Raw genomic sequence first — 18968 nt, forward strand, 5'->3', positions numbered from 1 at the left:
GATGAATAATATGCATACAACAATATAAAAGGCTCAGATTATTATAACAAGTAAAAGAGTACTTAAACTACCCATTTTTATTTTTATTTTTTTTTTTTAGTTTCAGGCAATTTGGGTTAAGTGACTTGCCCAGGGTCACACAGCTAGTGTCAAGTGTTTGGTCTGAGGCCGGATTTGAACTCAGGTCCTCCTGACTTTAGGGCCGGTGCTCTATCCACTGCGCCACCTAGCTGCCCCCAAACTACTCATTTTTAGACAAGAAATTAAATAAGACATAAATGAACTCAAAAAGAAAAAACCCTGAAGGACCAGATGGATATAAAAGCAAGTTCCATCAAACATTTAAAGAAAAATTAATTTCAATATTACATAAACTGTAGAGAAAATTAGGAAAAGAAGGTGTCTTACAAAATTCCTTCTATGATGCAAAATGGTCTTCCTATCTTAACAAGGGAGAGTAAAAACATAAGAATATTGAGGCAAAATTTTTAAGTAAAATGTGACCACAGTAACATATCACAAAGGTTACGATGCTTGGTTCAATATCAGAAATATAATTGACAAGAACAACAACAACAACAACTATAATAACCAATCATATGACTATATCAATATACAGAGAAAAAGCTTCTTGACAAGATAAAACATACGTTCCTGTCAAAAACACAAGAAACATGGGAATAAGTGGATGTTACCTTATTATAAGTAGTATCCATCTAAAACCAAGAGCAAGCATTGCACATGATGGGGATAAACTAGAGTGCTTTCCTATAAGACCAGGAGTAAAACAAGGAGGTCCACTATTTGATACAGTGCTAGAAATGCTAGCTGCAGCGGTAAGACAGGGAAATGAAAGTGAGAGAATAAGCACGGTCAAAGAGCAAACACAATTATTGCTTTTCGCGTACCATATGAAGGTTTACTTAAAGAACAGGAGGGAATCAACTAAGAAATTAATTGAAACTTCAGCAAAGTTACAGAATATAAAATAAATCCACAGAGATCATCAGCATTACTATATATTACTAAGAAAGACCAGCAGGAAGAAACAGACAAAGAAACTCCATTTAAATTGACTACAGAATGTAGTCAATTTAAAAATACTGGGAAAATTTTTTTTAATTATATATTAATAACCAATTTTACATATGGGGCCCAAAGATCTTCTTTTTGCTTGCTCATTCAAAGCCCAGTTTCTCTAGGACATTTCTGACCTAGCCCCCAAATTTACCCCATCCAGACCATCTTACCTAGGTGAATTCTTACTGTAACCCTACTACTGCTCAAATTCAAGTAGGACCGGGTGGAGAATAGATTCTTTTGTACAGACTGCTGGAGGCAGAATGATCAAAGTCACTTCCCCCAGCCCCTCATAGAAAAAAGCCCACCTCTCATTAATTGTTAACCATTCAGAGTTGATTTTCACCCTCAAGGACACCCCCTTTTCCAAACGTATTTAAAACATTCAGGGACTTCCGTTAGAAGAGAATCCACTGACCTCACTTTATTCATTATTTGCTACCATAACTAATAAATTGATTATTAATTACCCAGAAACTCTGTCTCTCAGACTTTTGAATCATAATCCTTTCTGTTCGATTGTCCTCAGTTTTTTCCTACTTTAGCCAAGCTCTGCCTAATACTTTTACATGAGGAATAGGGAGTGCATTCGTTTTATCTGCAATCTGCATGAAAAAGTTTTATTTTTAATTATTTTTAAAATATTTTAAAAAAACATTTTTACTGATTGCACACACAGATAACACATAGTATAGACTCACCAACTGTATAAACAACTTCAACATCACTCAACTCAGAGTCCATAATGTTGTTCTTTGACGTCTCTCTCATTTCCCCAAGAAGAAAACCTTCCTGGGGGGGTACAAAAAAGAAGCAATATATGAAATAAACTAACATTTACTATGTCTTTACTCATTAGTTCATTCCAAACCTGAGCACCTACAATATGCTAGATACTAAAGAGGACACAAAAAAGCACTGCACTTGGCCTAGTTGGAGAGAAGGCACGAATTAGTTAAGCAACAGAATACAACATGTCAAAATGAATGGTATGGCTAAGTATTATAAAAATTGTCCTAAGAGGAAGATTAATATGGACGGTATTACTGATGATTATCATCCATTTCTTGCCCCCTAACCATGAGGGTGCCCCATAGTGCTGTCCTTAGCCTTCTACTTTCTGTGATCTTATCAATCCCCATGGGTTCAAAGTATCACCTTTATACAGATGATTCATGAACAGATGCATACCCAGCCCTAATCTTTTTTCCTGAATTCCAGTCCCATATCACTAATGGCCTTCCTGGACATCTTAGGTAACTCAAGTTCAACACGACCAAAACAAAACTCATTTTCTTCCCCTTTAACCTACCCTTTCTCTTGAAGGTGTCACCAATCCTCCTATCAGCCAAGCTTGAAAACTGGGGACCAATGACCCTCTCTGCCACCCCTCAAGTCTCTAATCCACTGCCTAGTCTTTTCAGTTTTATCTCAACATCTTTCCTATCCATATTCCTTTTCCCCCTTATGTTGTCCCCGCCCAATTTTGAATCTATATTACCTAGTTGCATGGATAGTTGCAACCTCCTCCCTGTTTTCCTTTGCTTCCCTCCCCCCCTCCCCCTCCCTGCCCAATGCATTCCCACAGCTGCCAAAAGAATTTTCCCAAATTGCAAGTCTAATCATGCTAATCCCTGCTCAAAAATCTCCCATGGTTTTCCATTGCCTCAAAGATAAAATACCAACTCAAGCTGGCATTTAAAACCCTTCAGTCTGGCTCCAGTCTTAACTTTCTAGATTTATGTCAGACACATTTCTATACTAGCCTAAATGGCCTACTCTACTTTTCCTGAACTTAATGTTCCATCTCTCACCTGCATGCCTATAAGCAAGCTATTCTTTAATGCCTTTTAGAATGCTTAGCTTCCTTCCAAACTCATCTAAGGTGCCACTTCCTTTGCGAACCCTTTCTTGATTCCCTTAGTTGTTAGCATTCCCTCCCTCCTCAAATTACCTTGCATTTATTTCTGTTTACATGCTGTATACCCCACTAGAATATAGGTTCTTTGAAGGGAGGGTATTCTTCTTGTTGTCTTTATAACTACCCAGCACCTTAGCTGTTCAAATTAATTATCTGAAATAGAAAATAATCCTGAGGTACAAAGTTTCTGAGTGAAACTTATTTAATAGCAAGGCTAGCAAGTTACCATTAAATCAGGTCAACTAATTCCTCAGTAATTAGTGACAAAGCAGTGATTTAAAAAGCTTATTTTTATAACACAAAAGAGAAATTTTTAAAAATAGGAAATTTGTTTTGAACACAATTCAATTGGACAAGACAAGTCATCTGACTAGTTTGCTTTTCCCAGGCTTTCTTAAACCAAATTTTCAAAGTGAGATTATCCCAGAAGTCCTTGCTCTACAGGCAATGCCTTTTTGTAAGGAGAAAGCTTACTGGGAAAGAGAAACTTGTGGTGTACAGTTAGCAGTCACACATCACCTACCACTACCCCCACCCACCCCCTGCCCCCTTGCCTCCGTCTTCCAGCTGCCAACCTTAGAAGATTCCATTACTCAACTTAGACTTAACCTCTAGTTAAAGAAAAAAAAAAAAACCAACTAATCCACTAAGATTGGAAAGAGGAACTTAGCCTTTAGTCAACCCACCCTTTCTCCAGCTGCCAGAAAGGGGAACTCGGCCTTTAAAGAGTCTTATAGTCCTACGATTATTTTATTCCTACAAAGATAAATGTCTTACTCTAAATTATCGGTTACTAAATGATAAAGTATTATCAATCTATTTACTTATTTATTTATTCTTTACTAAAGCTATAGGTAACCTAGGCTTAAGAGAATATCTATGTTAGTCTGGCTTAGCTGTTAGGGCTAGCTTTTCCTATAATCAAACTAAAAATAAAGCAAAGTAATCAATACTAACTGATTTTCCTTACTATGTGTAAGCACAATGCTTGCACATAGTAAGCTCTTCATGTTTATTGAATGAATGAACCACAGGGCTATAAGCTGAACCCTGAAGGTAGGATTTACTCAGTCAACTGGCATTTATCACTGTATCAAACGCATCGAATCACATGCCTACCATGTGCCAGGCACTGTGCTAAGTGCTGAGAACACAAAGAAAGGCTTAAAACAACAACGACGACAATGACGACAACGACGACGACGACAACAACCCAGTCTCTGCTCTCAAGAAGTTCACAGTCTAATGGGGAAAAGGAGATTCTTGGCAGAATAAACTGTATGTGTTAAGATTTGGAATCAGGAATGTGTATTATAGGTTTGGAAGATAGTAAGATAACTAGTCTGGCTAGAGGGGAAAGTTTCTGGCATATTGGTATGGTAAGCTTAAAAGTATGGAGAAACCTGAATGGTGACAGGAGTTGGGACTTTATTCTCTGGGTAACGAGGATGCACTGGAGACTGTTGAGGTATATTAATCTACAAGTAGTTACTAAATACCTACTTTGTGCTAGGCACAGGGGTTAAAAAAGAATCCAGTTCATGCCTTTAAATGGCAAATAAAAGGTAGATAAAATTGGGGCACTGGAGGAGGGACGAACTAGTAGCTGGGGGGTGAGGGTGGGGGGCCAGGGGATTAAGAAAGGCCTCATGTAGGAGATGATGAATGAGCTGAACTTTGAAGGGCACTAGGGATTCTGAGAGGCAGGTAAGGAAGGAGTGAATTCCAAGCAATAGGGGACAACTGATAAAAAGGCATGACAACAGGAGACAGAATGTTTAAAGGAACTGCAAGTAGGGCAGTTTGGCTAGAAACAGGTTGCATGGAGGGGAGAAATGTGTAATGAATCAGAAAAGGAAGGCAGAAGCAAGTTAATGAAGAGTTTTACCATATATGTACATGTCCATCTGAGGAGTTTGTTTTTTGATTCTAGTTCCCACTGAAACCTTTTGAGCATCAGAGTGTCATGGTCACACCTATGCTGGATGAACTGGATAGGAGAAAGCCCTGAGCCAGGAAGACCAATCAGAAGGCTACTGGTCTCTAAGTAGTCTAGCAAAGAGGCTCTGAACTAGCTGGGGGGGGGGGGGGGGAGCCATGGTGGACATAAAATTTTTGATTATCTTTTATTTTAAAATCAGTCATTTCCAGCCACACCCTTTCCTGCCAACCTCCCCAGTGAGCTTTTCCTAGTAACAAAGAAAGTTACACAGAAGCAACTGATTTGGCAATAGCACACACAACATTCCAAACCCATAGTCCTCCACCTCTCCAAAGGAAAGAATCTCTTCTCCTGGGCCAATTATAATCGGTCATTATAATTAGCTGTATGAGTATTGCCTCTACATCCACATCATCTCTCACAGGATTTGGCAAATGATCAGATTTTGAGGGTGAGGAAGGGTAAATAGTCAAGCATGGTTCCTAAGTTTCAAACCTGGGTTGAATGGAAGGATGCTGGTGTCCTTGACATAAATATCAAAGTTAGAAGAGGAAGTGGATATGGGAGGATTAAGTCAGTGTTTTAGGAAATTAATCTATCTGGATTGAAGAAGGGAAGAGATGGTGATATAGGGAGAAGTGTGTTGTCTGAAGGGAAGGATTATTTTAAATGGGTTGCAAGTTTTTTCACAATAGTACTTTTTCCTTTTTTTTTTTTTCTTTTTTCTTTTAATCAGGGAGGTATGCACACTCCCGGAGATTTAAAACAAATATACACATAGGTCTACAACCTCTCTCACCCTTCATAAAAGACCCAGTGTTTTACAATACTGCTAAGTTGCTTAGTATTGTTTTTTAGCATTGATTTTCTTCATTTCACAACAGGCCAAAAGACAGGCAGCACTTTTACAAATCAAGATGTGGTAGCCAAGAAAAATTCAGTATGTCTAACTTCCAGTCTCAAGTGTTCTGGGCTGCTTCCAAGAATAATCACCTCTAAGGGAGAGACAATGCAAGCCATGCTCTTCAGACCCTTTCTTTTGAAAGACTAAGGAAAAGGTGAGGTAAGAGCCATTCACCAATTGATAAAAAGTCAGTGGACACAAGGAAGCAGTTTTCAAAGGCAGAAATCCAAGGCATAAGGAAAAAACGTTCCAAATCATCAAGTGGAGCAACAGATACTAAAGCAACTGAGAGTCCACCTCACTAGCACAGACTGGCAAAGATGAAAAAATTGGATAATGACAAATGCTGGAGGGGCTGCAGGAAAATGGGCAAATTTATACATTACTGGGTGAGGCTGTGGGTTGGTCCATCTATCATGGAAAGGAATTTAGAGCCTGCCCCCAAAGTCACTAAACTGTGAATACCTAATAATCTAGAGACATTACTCCTAGGCCTACACTCCCAAAGATGTCAAAAGAAAGAAGAAAAGGCTGCGTCTCATGGCAAGGAAGTAGAAGCTAAGAGGGTGCTGGTCAATTTGGGAATGGCTGAAGAAATCATGGTATGTGTAAGAAATGAAGGTGGAGAATCTGAGAAACCTGGAAAGATTTGTATCAACTGATGCAGAGTGAAGTAATGAATAGGTGACTCATTTATCCGATAACGTCATTATAAAGAAAAATAACTTTGAAGGACAACTTTTATCCCTGATAAGGCAATGTCCACAATTCCGGAGGGCCAATGATGAAGTATGCTACCCATCCTCTGGACTGAGATGCAGAAAGAGACATACATTTTTGGATATAGCCAATGCAGGTTGTTTCACTTGACAAAGAACTTTTTTCTTCGTTTCTTTCTTTCTTTTGGGGGGTCTGGGGAGAGGTGGAGAGAGAAAATGTTAGTAAAATGAATAATAAAACTACAAGTCCAACAAAACATCGAGGGGGTAGGGACGGGCTGTGGGCCGCAATGCCGCCAACAACGCTCCCCGATTGTGGCCCAAAGCAGATTAAAACACAACTGGGAAGCGTCTAGCAACATAAATAAAAATACAATGAAACGAAGAGGGTGTTAACGTGTGGTTTTCCAAGTCAATGAGAGACGGCCCCCCCCCCCCGCCCCCCCCCCCCCGGCTCCCCCCCCCCCCCCGCCCCCAGCTCTTCCCTCCCCCCCCCTCAGTTCACAGGCCTCGGTTTCTGTTTGAGTTTAATGCCCTGAGGCCGGCCTTAGTAAGGGGTGTCCAGAGGAGGATCCTTCTCGCACTTCTCCGGGTGCACTGTGGCCTGCTCAACGTCGACCCTCCATCAACGCGGGAGAAGATGAGGAAGGTCGCGGTCTAGGGGGAGCAGCTGGACCCCGCCCTTCTTCCCCTCCCCCCGCGCGCCGCTCGCTCCCGGACGTGGCTTTGTCTCCTCATGGCCTCACCGTGTCAGTTTTGCAGTTAAAGTGCTGGAAGGCGAGAGAGCTAAACAGGAACCCCGACAGCAACGCCGACATCTTCTCGCCCTCCATGCTGCCGTTCCGCTCCCGGCCTAGGACGTCCAGCCGCACCGCGCGTACGCTGCTCCCTCCCCCGTATCTTCCGGGCGCGAGCACGCGAGCACGCGCCCGCCCAGACGGCGCAGGCCCCGTGCGCGCAGCGCCCCACGAGAGCGCGGAGGCGGTGCGTGGTCTAGAGCGCCCTCTGCCGGAGGAGGCCTCGGAGCCCGTCGCCTGCCGCCTGCTGCCTGCCGCGGGCAGAGAGAGCAGGCGCGGAGCTAGGTGGGCTCTGCCAGTGCCTCCAGGCTGCCCCGGTTGTCTTGCTTGGCCATTTTTAACGTCCTTCCCTGTCAAAGGCTTTACGATTTCCAGAACCCTTTCCCTCGGTCAAGCACCCGGTGGGATACAAAGGGCTGCTGAGTGTAATCCCTGTTTTGCAGATGAGGAAAATGGTTGAAATGAGGGACAGGTTCAGACCTGTCCCAGGTAGAGCTACCGAAAGGAAAACAAAAGCCAGCCTGAGCCACTTATTGCTATTTCATTGTGTCCGACTCTAACGTCAATACTGTCCGGCAGGAGTGGGGGTGGGAGCGGCGGCGGCGGCGGCGCGGCTAGGTTGCACAGTAGATAGAGCATCGGCCCTGGAGACAGGAGGACCTGAGTTCAAGTGTGGCCTCAGACACGTAACACTCACTAGCTGTGTGAGCCTGGGCAAGTCACTTAACCTCGATTGCCTCACAAGAAAACCAAAACATGTCCGTGGGGCTTTCTTGGCAAAGATGACTGCAGTGTATGGTGCATCTACTCGATTCCACTGACCCACCACTCTATTTCTTGGCTATTACTAGATAATTTTGATCATTACTACCTGACATTTAAATTTGAGATCTGGTATTGCTGGACCTCCTTCATTTTTTCATTTCATTAATTCCTTTGCTATTCTTGACCTTTTGTTATTCCAAATGGATTTTGTGACTATTTTTTCTAGCTCAATAAAATAATTTTGTTGGTAACTTAATTGGGATAGTACTGAATAAGTAGATTAGTATTGTCACTTTTATTATATTAGCCTGACCCACCCATGAACAATTAGTATTTCTCCAATTATTTAAATCTGACTTTGTATATAAAAAAGGAGCTTTTCCTTGAGGCAATCGGGGTTAAGTGACTTGCCCAGGGTCACACAGCTGGTAACCGTCAAGTGTCTCAGGCCAGATTTGAACTCAGGTCCTCCCACCTCCATGGACCGAGCGCTATTCCATGGAACCACCTAGCTTCCCCTAAAAAAGTATTTTTCAATTATGTTCAATTATGTTCCTGGATTCTTCCTGGCAGATAAACTCCCAGGTATTTTAGACCATCTATAGTTATTTTAAATGAAGCATCTCATACCATCTCATCTTTTTTTTTTCTTTTATATTTTATTTTCCCCCAACAACATGTAAAAACATTCTTTTTTAAAATTTTGAGTTCAAATTCTCTCCCTCACTTTCCCCCTCATTGAGAAGGCAAACGATTTGATATAGGTTATACATGTGCAATCATAAAATATTTCAATATTAATCATACTGTAAAAGAAAAAAACAAGAAAAAGAAATAAAGTTGGTTTTTTTTTTTTTTTAAGTATACTTCAGTCTGCATTCAGACTCTACCAGTTCTTTCTCTGGAGGTAGATAGCATTTTTCATCATGAGTCCTTTGGAATTGTCTGGGATCATTGTGTTACTGAGAATAGCAAAGTCATTCACACTTGGTCATCATACAATATTGTTGTTTCTGTATAAAAATTCTCCTGCTTCTTCTCATTTTACTTTGCATGTTCATGTAAGTCTTCCCAGGTTTTTCTGAAAGCATCCTGCTCCTCATTTCTTATATATCTCAATAGTCTTCCATCACAATGATATATCACAACTTGTTCAGCCATTCCCAAATCAATGGGCATCCACTCAATTTCCAATTCTTGGACACCACTAAAAGAGCTGCCATAAATATTTGTGTACGTATAGATACTTTTTTTCTTTCTTTCTTTCTTTCTTTCTTTCTTTCTTTCTTTCTTTCTTTCTTTCTTTCTTTCTTTCTTTGTCTCTTTGGGATACAGACCTACTAATGGTATTGCTGGGTCAACGGGAATGCACAATTTCATAGCCCTTGAGGCATAACAGTTCCAAATTGCTCTCCAGAAAGGTTGGATCAGTTCACAACTCCACCAACAATCCATTAGTGTTCCAATTTTCCCACATCCTCTCTAACATTTGTCATTTTCCTGTTTTGTCATGTGAGCCAATCTGATGGGTGTGAGGTGACACCTCAGAGTTGTTTTAATATGCATTTCTCTAAACAATAGTGATTTAGAGCATTTTTTTTCCTGTGACTATAGATAGCTTTGATGACTTCATCTGAAAATTGCCTGCTTATATCCATTGACCATTTATCAATTGGAGAATGACTCTATATATTTGACAAATGAGACCTTTATCAGAGAAACTTGCTGTAAAAATGTTTTTTCACAGTTATGATTACTAATCCTGTAATTTCCTCCATTCTATTTTCCCCATTTATCTTCCTCCTCTCTCTTTCCCCTTTCACCCTGTCATCCTCAAAAGTTGTTTTGCTTCTGACTTCTGCCTCCCCAAGTCACCCTCCCTTCTATCAGCCCCACCTCTTCTCTTGTCCCCTTCCTCTCCTACTTTCCTATTGAGTAAGATAGATTTCTATACTCAACTAAGTGTGTATGTTATTCCCTCTTTTAGCCAATTCTGATGAGAGTAAGGTTTAGAGTAAGCTCCCTCTCACATCCCCCATCTTCCCTTCCACTGTAAAAGCTCTTTCACACCTCTTTTATGTGAGATAATTTACCCCATTCTATTTCTCCCTTTCCCCCATCTCCCAGTGCATTCCTCTTTCTCACCCCTTAATTTTTTAAACATCATCCCATCATATTCAACTCACACCTGTGCCCTCTGTCTATGTATACTCCTTCTAACTGCCCTAATAATGAGAAAGTTCTTGGGAGTTATAAGTATCGTCTTCTCATGTAGGAATGTAAACCATTTAAACTTAGTAAGTCCCTTAGGATTTCCCTTTCCTGTTTACCTTTTTATGCTTCTCTTGAGTCTTGTATTTGAAAGTCAAATTTTATATTCACCTCTGGTCTTTTCATCAAGAATGCTTGAAAGTCCTCTATTTCATTGAATATCTATTTTTCCTCCTGAAGGATTACACTCAGTTTTGCTGGGTAGGTGATTCTTGGCTGTAATCCTAGTTCCTTTGCCTTCTGGAGTATCATATCCCACTTTAACATGGAAGCTGTTAAATCTTGTGTTATCCTGACTATGGCTCTGAGACATTTGAATTGTTTCTTTCTAGCTGCTTGCAATATTTTCTCCTTGACCTGGGAGCTCTGGGATTTGGCTATAATATTCCTGGGCATTTTCATTTGGGGATCTCTTTTAGGAGGTGATGAGTGGATTATCAGGGCACTTTTCCTTGATAGTTCCTTAAAAGATGATGTCGAGGCTCTTTTTTTCATCATGGCTTTCTGGTAGTCCAATACTTCTTAAATTTTCTCTTTTTGATCTATTTTCCAGGACAGTTGTTTTTCTGATAAGATATTTCAATTTTTCTTCTATGTTTTTATTCTTTTAACGTTGTTACATCATTGCTTAATGTCTTGTGGAGTCATTAGCTTCCACTTGCCCAGTTCTAATTTTTAAGATACACCAATACATTGTTGATGGAGCTAGGAACTAGTCCAACCATTCTGGAGAGTAATTTGAAATTATGTTCCCCCAAGACTATAAATCTGTGCGTGCCCTTTCACTCAGAAATACTGCTACAACAAAGGGACCAAATAAAAATAGGGGAAAAAAAAACATTTGTGCAAAAATGTGTATTGCAGCTCTTTGTGGGGTCAAAGAATTGGAAACTAGATGACCATCAATTGGGAAATAACTGAACAAGGTATAGTATATGAATGTGATGGAATACTATTGTGGTATTAAGTAAAGATGAGGGGTATGGTTTCATTAAAACCTGGGAACTCTTATATGAACTGATGCAAAGTGAAAGGAGAACCACCAAGGAGAATAATTTACACAAAAATTAGCAATATTGTAGAGATAGATAATCAAATGTGAAAGATTTACTAACTCTGATCAATGCAAATCTAACATAATTCTAAAGAAATCATGATGAAAGATGTTATCCACCTCCAAATAGTGGATTCAAAGTGTATATTGAAGCATTTTTTTCCTCTTTATTTTTTGGGACATGTCTAATACAGAAATGTTTTGCATGTCTCCATATGTATAATTGGTATTATAATGTTTGCCTTCTCAGTGAGTAGGGGAAAGGTAGAATGAGGGAGAAAATTCAGAACTGAAAATAAAATGACATTGAATAAAAATATAAAATAAAATGAATATATTTTTTAAATGAAAGAAGAGACAGCTTGTGGCTGGGATCCTTCAGTTGAAACTCTCCAGATACCACGATGTGACTCCAGTGATGAATGGTGAAAGAAAGGATACTCTACTCCAGTATCATAGTGACCTCACTGTCACTGGGATTCTACCAGAGTGTCTCATTTGCCTTTGTCCCTTGGGTGTTTGATCATTCCCGAATTACCTCAGGACAATGAACATCCCGGGGTAGACGTGTCTAAAATTTGGGTGTGAAAGATCCTGAACTCCAAGATTGGAAGTGGATGGAGGCAGGGGAAGCTTCTGTTTTAGAGAGATCCACCCACTGACAAGAGGGTTGGCCCAGCCAAGCTGTGGTGCCAGCAACTTGCTATTCTGATGACGCAAAGGCAAGGTGAAATGGAAAGTGCCTAATCAGCACAACTGCTTTGTGTTCTGGTGAAGTTTAAGTACCACCTTCCTGCCTGTTACATGTTAAGCTGCTGAATCTTGTTCTGCTAATGCGTACTCATGGGTATTTTTAATATTTTGCCTTTCTTATGTGCATAGGAATAATACCCATTCATATCTTACATTGAATCATTTTTTTTCAATCCCCCTCCCCCTTTTGGGGTATGCCACAGATTTGAGAGCTACGTGCTAATTTCCTGATTACAATTTGCTGACTGGATAACATCTTGAGTTTGCTAGGGTAGGGATTTAATGAGCTAATAAACATGTGAAAAAGGACCCTTCCTCTTACCAGACATGATCCCTATAAACAATAACCTGGTCGAAACTGCTTGGCTGGTTACAGAGCTGGGAGAGGTAAATGCCATAGTATTTGTGAGCCCAGCCCGAGGGTGCCTAAATGAAAATGCCAAACAGGCAGACAGATAGATACACAGATTATATATAGATAGACGATAGACAAATAAAGGGCCAAACAAAAAAAAATTATAAGAATAGTATGCACAAGGGCATTGCTGATGAGGATATTGAGCTTTCACAAATGATATTCTATAGTAGATTGCATTTTTACTATCACACAATTGATTGAAAGATGCTGAAAATACACGATGCTGTTTTTGTTCAGTCATTCAGTTGTGTCTGATTCTACATGACCCCATGAACTTTGTCCGTGGAATTTTCTTGATAAAGATACTGGAGTGGTTTTGCCATTTCCTTCTCCAGAGAATACAAGATCCTGCTGTGCTTATTGTTTGTTGACTATAAAGGAAAGCATCTGAATTGATAGACCCAAACCTCCCTTTCCATCAGGCTGTTTCCCAGGTATCCATCAAAAACTATTAAAGATTCCTTGAATAGTACAACAATTGAGACAACTTTGTTATCCCACTGACCATAAGTGTCAGGTGAGGTACAAAAAGGGGGAGAAACATGATCACCAAATGTGGTCACCACTGTGATTGAGGAAATTCATCCCAGAGCGTGAGTTGAAGAGGGTATCCAAGTGAAATCAAAAGACAGCAAATAAGATTGAGAAAGCCCCCTATGGGGAACTAATGGGAGGCCAGGGACCAAAGTCACCTAGGACTTTTTGAAAATATTATTTACTTATTTTAACATTCTTTTCTTTAAAATGAAAAAAAAATTGAGTTCCAAATTTTCTCCCTCCTTTCCACACCCTCCCACACCCACTGAGAAGGCAAGCAACATAGCAATTATACGTGTGAAATCATGCAAAACATTTCCATATTACTCATATTGCAAAAAAAAGAAAGAAGAAAACGAGAAATTTATACTTCAATTTGCACATCAGTTCTCTCTCTGGAGGTGGTTAGCATTTTTTCATCATAAGGCCTTTGGGATTGTCTTGGATCATTATATTGATTAATTGATCATCATTACAACATTGCTGTTACTGTGCACAATGTTCTCCCAGTTCTTCTCATTTTATTTTGCATTAGTTCACATAGGCCTTGCCATGTTTTTTCTGAAACCACTCCCTTGTCACTTCTTATAGCTCAATAGTACTCCATCAAATCACTTGCCACAACTTGTTCAGCCACTCCCCAGGTGATGAGCATCCCCTCAATTTCCAATTCTTCATCACCACAAAAAGAGCTGCTATGAATATTTTGTTACAGGTAGGTCCTCTTTTCTTTTTTCTTTGATTTCTTTGGGATACAGACCTAGTAGAGGTTATTGCTAGATCAAAGGGCGTGTACAGTTTTATAGCCCTTTGGGGCTCTAAAATTTCAAGTTGTTTTCCAGAATGGTTGGATCAGTTTATATCTCCACCAACAATTCACTGGTGTACCTATTTTTCCCTCATCCCCTCCAGGATTTGTCATTTTTAAAAATAGTTTACATTGCTGTATAACATAGTAAGTTTATTAGGAATGAAATTTATAGCCTTTGATATATTTTTACATCACAGATTCAGTGTCATAACAGTAAGCAGAATTCAAACATTAAGTACAATGCAATAGAATAAGGCAATTTAAAACTGAAATGGCTTTTATGGATAAATTAGTGAATCTCCAAATAAAAAATGTGATCTTTATAAAACTATTCTCTCTAAGGGATGCCAAAACTCTATTTTTAGAATAATTTGGTCACTAAAAGGGCAACAAGTTATTTGAGCTTAAGAAGCAGGTGCTTTAATGTTTTCATCTATAGCTTAATTTACACATCCAAGCACAGGATGTATACAGATGATGAAATTATGCAATTGTCCCTAAAATATTAATTCCATCAAATACTGAGAGGAAGAAGGGAGAGAATAGCACATACATTTCTGGTCTTTCTGGTCACTTTCCAAACATTAATTGGAAATACATAGAGCCTCTCAAAAGCCAGAAGGCTACAATTTTCCTACGGTGAGACTTCAGATTAGTATTTATATCATTCCAGGTAGAATTCTGAAGTGAAAAATATTAAATGATTGCAGCATATGCATCACTGTTTACTTCCACAATTTTCTATAAGACGACACAATTAGTAGAAGCCTAGGTTGAAGCTATTGAGGATGCTGGTGATAATCACTTTCAAAAGATGCACCAGGGCTTTGAGCAAGGCAAAATATGAAAGATATAAAAATAAGCATCATAGTCAATATTCAATAATTGCTTTCTAGCTACATACAGCAGAAACCAAACTTTGCAAACTTCTTTTTGTTTGTAAGCAAACTGAAAGATATTTTTCCTTGCTTAAAAAAACATTAAAGTTCAGATGAATGGAAGGCAGAAATAAAACAATAAGAAAATTATGATTACCGAAGGAATAAATATAAATTCTTTTTTTAGCTTTTGCTCACCATAGATCATTCAGGTTCTGACACATCATTCAAGACGGGCTGTGATTCTTGAAGTTACTAGTGATATTTTACTGCTACATTTGTTTAAGATTTGTAATTTCTGATAGATACAAGGTGGTACCTCAGAGTTGTTTTAATATGCATTTCTCTAATCAATAGTCATCTCGAGCATTTTTAAAATACAACTATAGACAGCTTTGATTTCTTCTGAAAGCTGCCTGTTCATGTCCTTTGACCATCTATCAGTTGGGGAATGGCTCTTATTTTATGTAAATTTGACTCGATTTTCTATATATTTGAGAAATGAGGTCTTTATCAGAGAAACTTGCTGTAAAAATATTTTGTTATTGTTTCACTGTCTATGGTACCTTTTAGCAAAATATGATTTCCCTGATGATCTCTTCTAATTAGGCCTATTTTTGCTTTTGCTTTGTCTAAGATCATGGTTGCTACTACTGTGATTTTATTTCAGCTGAAGCATATTAGATTCTGCTTCAGCCCTTTAACTTTGTGTGTGTCTTTCTGTTTCAAGTGTGTCTCATGTAAACAATATAGATTCTGATTTCTAATCTATTCCATCTAACCAAACTATCTGTTCCCATTTTATGGGTGAGAGCTCATTCCATTCACATTTATGATCACTAACTGTGTATTTCTCTCCATCCCATTTTCTTCTAATTCTTCTTCTCTTTCTCTTTTTATCTGGTCCCTCCTCAAAAGTCTGTTTTGCTGTAACAACTCACTCTCTTAATCCATCCTCCCTCTTTCTCTTCTTTCCTTCCCCTCCAATTTCCCTATTGGGTAAGATACATTCCTATACACAGCCAAGTGTGTGTGTGTGTGTGTGTGTTTGTGTGTGTGTGTGTGTGTGTGTTCTTCCTTCTTTGAACCATTTCCAATGAGAGTGAGCTGTATTGTCCACTTTCCTCCCCCACCCCCCACCCCCGTTTCCCCTTCCATGGTAAAGGCTCTTCCTTTTGTGCTTCTTTTCTGTGAGAAAAGTTCCCCATGCTACCTCTCCTTTCCCCTTTTCTTTCTCAAACCTTCATTTTTTTTGGAGATCATTCAACATAATCATCTCACACCCATACCCTCTGCCTTTGTGTACTCCTTTTAATTGCCCTAGTAATGAGAAAGTCCTAATGAGTTACATGAATCATCTTCCCATATAGGAATGTAAACAGTTGATTCCTTTATGATTTCTCTTTCATGTTTACCATTTCATGCTTCTCTGGAGTCTTCTCTTTGAATGTCAAATTTTCTATTCCACTCTAGTCTTTTCACCAGGAATGCTTGAAACTCCTCTATTTCACTGAATGACCATTTTCCCCCCTGAAGAATTATACTCAGTTTTGCTGGGTAGGTGATTCTTGGTTGTAATCCTAGCCCTCTGCTTCTTTAACATAGAAGCTGCTAAATCTTGTGTGATCCTGATTGTGGCTCCACAATATTTGAACTGTTTCTTTCTGGCTGCTTGGAATATTTCCTCCTTGACCTGGAAACTCTGGAATTTAGCCATAATATTCTTGGGAGTTTCCATTTTGGGATCTCTTTTAGGAGGTGATCAGTAGATTCTTTCCATTTCTATTTTATCCTATGGATCTAAGATATTTGGCAGTTTTCCTTTATAATTTCTTGAAATATAATGTCTAGGATCTTTTTTTTTTATAATAGCTTTCTGGTAGCCCAATAATTCTTAAATTTTATCTCTTTTTGATCTATTTTCCACACCAGTTGTTTTTCTAATGAGATAGTTCACGTTTTCTTCTATTTTTCCCCATTCTTTTGGCTTTTGTCATATTGTTTCTTGATGTCTCATGGAGTCATTAGCTTCCAGTTGCCCAATTCTAACTTTTAAGGAATTATTTTCTTCAGTGGGATGTTGTATCTCTTTTCCTATTTGGCCCATTTGCTTTAAAAGGAGTTCTTTTCTTCAGTGAATTTTTGTGCCTCTTTTACCATTAGACCAATTCTGTTTTTTAAGTTGTTATTTTCTTCAATAGCTTTTTTGTGCCTCATTTACCAAGTTGCTAATTCTCTTTTCATAATTTTCTTGCATTATTCTCATTTCCTTTCCCAATTTTTCCTTTACCTCTCTTCTCTCTTTAGCTCTTCCAGGAATTTTTGTTGGGCTTGGGTCCAATTGTCATTTTTCTTTGAGACTTTGGTTGTAGAGGTTTCCCTATTGCCTTATTCTGAGTTTGTGTCTTGGTCTTCCCTGCCACCACAGTAGCTTTTTAGGGTCAAGTTCTTTTTGTTGTTGTTTGCTCATTTTCCCAGACTATTTATTGACTTTGAACTACATGTTAAAGTTGGGCTCTGCTCCCCTGGGCATGCGGAGGCACTGTCCCAATCTTCAAGCTTTTTCACGCCGCTGTTTTCAGAGCTTGCTTTGGGAGTCTGCAAGTCTTTGGTGCTTCCAAGGTGGTGAGGTATGGGCAGGGGTGTGGTCACTGCTCTCCTGGTCTGTGCTTTGGTCTTTACCCAGGAAGGGTAAAGTAAAGCAGTAAACTGCTCCTCTGTACCTGTAAGCACTAGCACTCCTCTCCACTGTGGACCTGCAACCAGAACTGCTATGGGCAATAGGGTTGCCAATCAGCACCAGCTATACCGAGTGCTAGCAACAAGTTCCCTCTAATCACTTTCTGACTAGTTGTCTGACCCTCTTTTTGGCTCAGAGCTCCTGAAGCAGCTGCTGCAGCCAATATTGCTGCTGCTGCTGCATGTGTGCATTCCAGACAGGCCTTCACCCTGGTGTCACAGACCTCTACTGCAGACCTCCCAAGTTTTCTTAGACTGGAAAAGTATCTCACCCTGACCTTTTGTTGGCTCTGCCACTTCAAAATGTTGAGAGAGTTCAGCTGGAGTACTGCCTCTAATCCACCATCTTGGCTCTGCCACCTCCAAAGTCACCTAGGATTGGTAAGTTGGGTGGGTTTTGCCTTCCATCAATTTAGGGAGTATACACTACAATGAGATCATAGATCCCTCTGACTATTTAGTGAATGAATGCCCCACCCCCCACCCCTGACAGAGTGATTCAAATCAATCATACAGAATCACAGAGTGACAGAGGAAAGAGGAACTTTAATGCTCATCTAAGTCAATCACTTCATTTTACAGATGAGTAAGAAGAGGCTCAGAAATAGAAGTGGATAGCCTAATGGTATGTTTTGGAACCCAGGTTCCAGAATTCATCCCGTCTTGGTGTCATTTTGATATTCAGACATCCGTGCTGGGGCCTGAGGGAGGTAGCTGAGAGACACAAGTTTTGCTTATGGTCCCTGCCCTCCAGTTCCAAGAGCTGACACCCTCAGTCAGGGAGAAGACTCTAAGACTCCCTACTGGCACAACTGAGAGCATCTCCTCTGAAAAGAAAACTGGAAAACTGCCTCCAAACTGAACAGCCAAATATTGGCTGAGATCTGATTGCAGAATCCATTGAAAGTACTGCTGCCACCATCCTCTGCTACTCTATTTGAGGAGATGTAGGGGAAAAAAATGGGACAAAAATCTCAGACATGGCTCTAGGCTGCTTGAAAACCATACCAGCATGTGTTGTAGTGGGGAGCCACCCAGGGTCCCAGTGTCCTTCTTTGGGTGGAGTTATGAAGACCGCCCCTCACCACTGCCACCACCCTCAGTCTTTGGTGGAGACAGGTCTATTTCTTGACCATTGTCTAGGGGTGCTGCACATGTGGAAAAGCAATGTATAGGAGATGCTGTCATTTGTACCCTGGGTGGACAGTGAGTTCTTCCCTCACAGAAGGTGCTGCTGGGTCAGGCCTCATGCATGGTGGCTGTTCAGACTCACATCTGTCTGTAGAGACTCTCACTCAGTTCTGTAAGGCCAGATATATGGCAACTAGCTCTGTCTTCCTTCCACCATTTACCACCATTGATTCTTCTGCAGGACCAGT

The 18968-nt window shown here is 39.9% G+C and overlaps 1 protein-coding gene and 1 pseudogene across 1 annotated transcript in view; one reads left to right on the plus strand and one right to left on the minus strand.

Annotated features, from left to right (window-relative positions):
* Positions 1–7448, minus strand: part of LOC114041935 (BRCA1-A complex subunit Abraxas 1-like) — a 29891-nt gene extending 22443 nt beyond the window's left edge. Inside the window, 2 exon segments of the mRNA XM_027860618.1 lie at positions 1782–1872; positions 7313–7448. Of these exon segments, the coding sequence (XP_027716419.1) occupies positions 1782–1872; positions 7313–7399 (178 nt within the window). The 5' untranslated portion in view covers positions 7400–7448.
* LOC114041932 overlaps positions 7398–18968 on the plus strand; it is a 34625-nt pseudogene continuing 23054 nt past the window's right edge.

The sequence above is a fragment of the Vombatus ursinus genome, unplaced genomic scaffold (assembly GCF_900497805.2).
Source record: "Vombatus ursinus unplaced genomic scaffold, bare-nosed wombat genome assembly UNPS02014219.1, whole genome shotgun sequence".
Lineage (NCBI taxonomy): Eukaryota > Metazoa > Chordata > Mammalia > Diprotodontia > Vombatidae > Vombatus > Vombatus ursinus.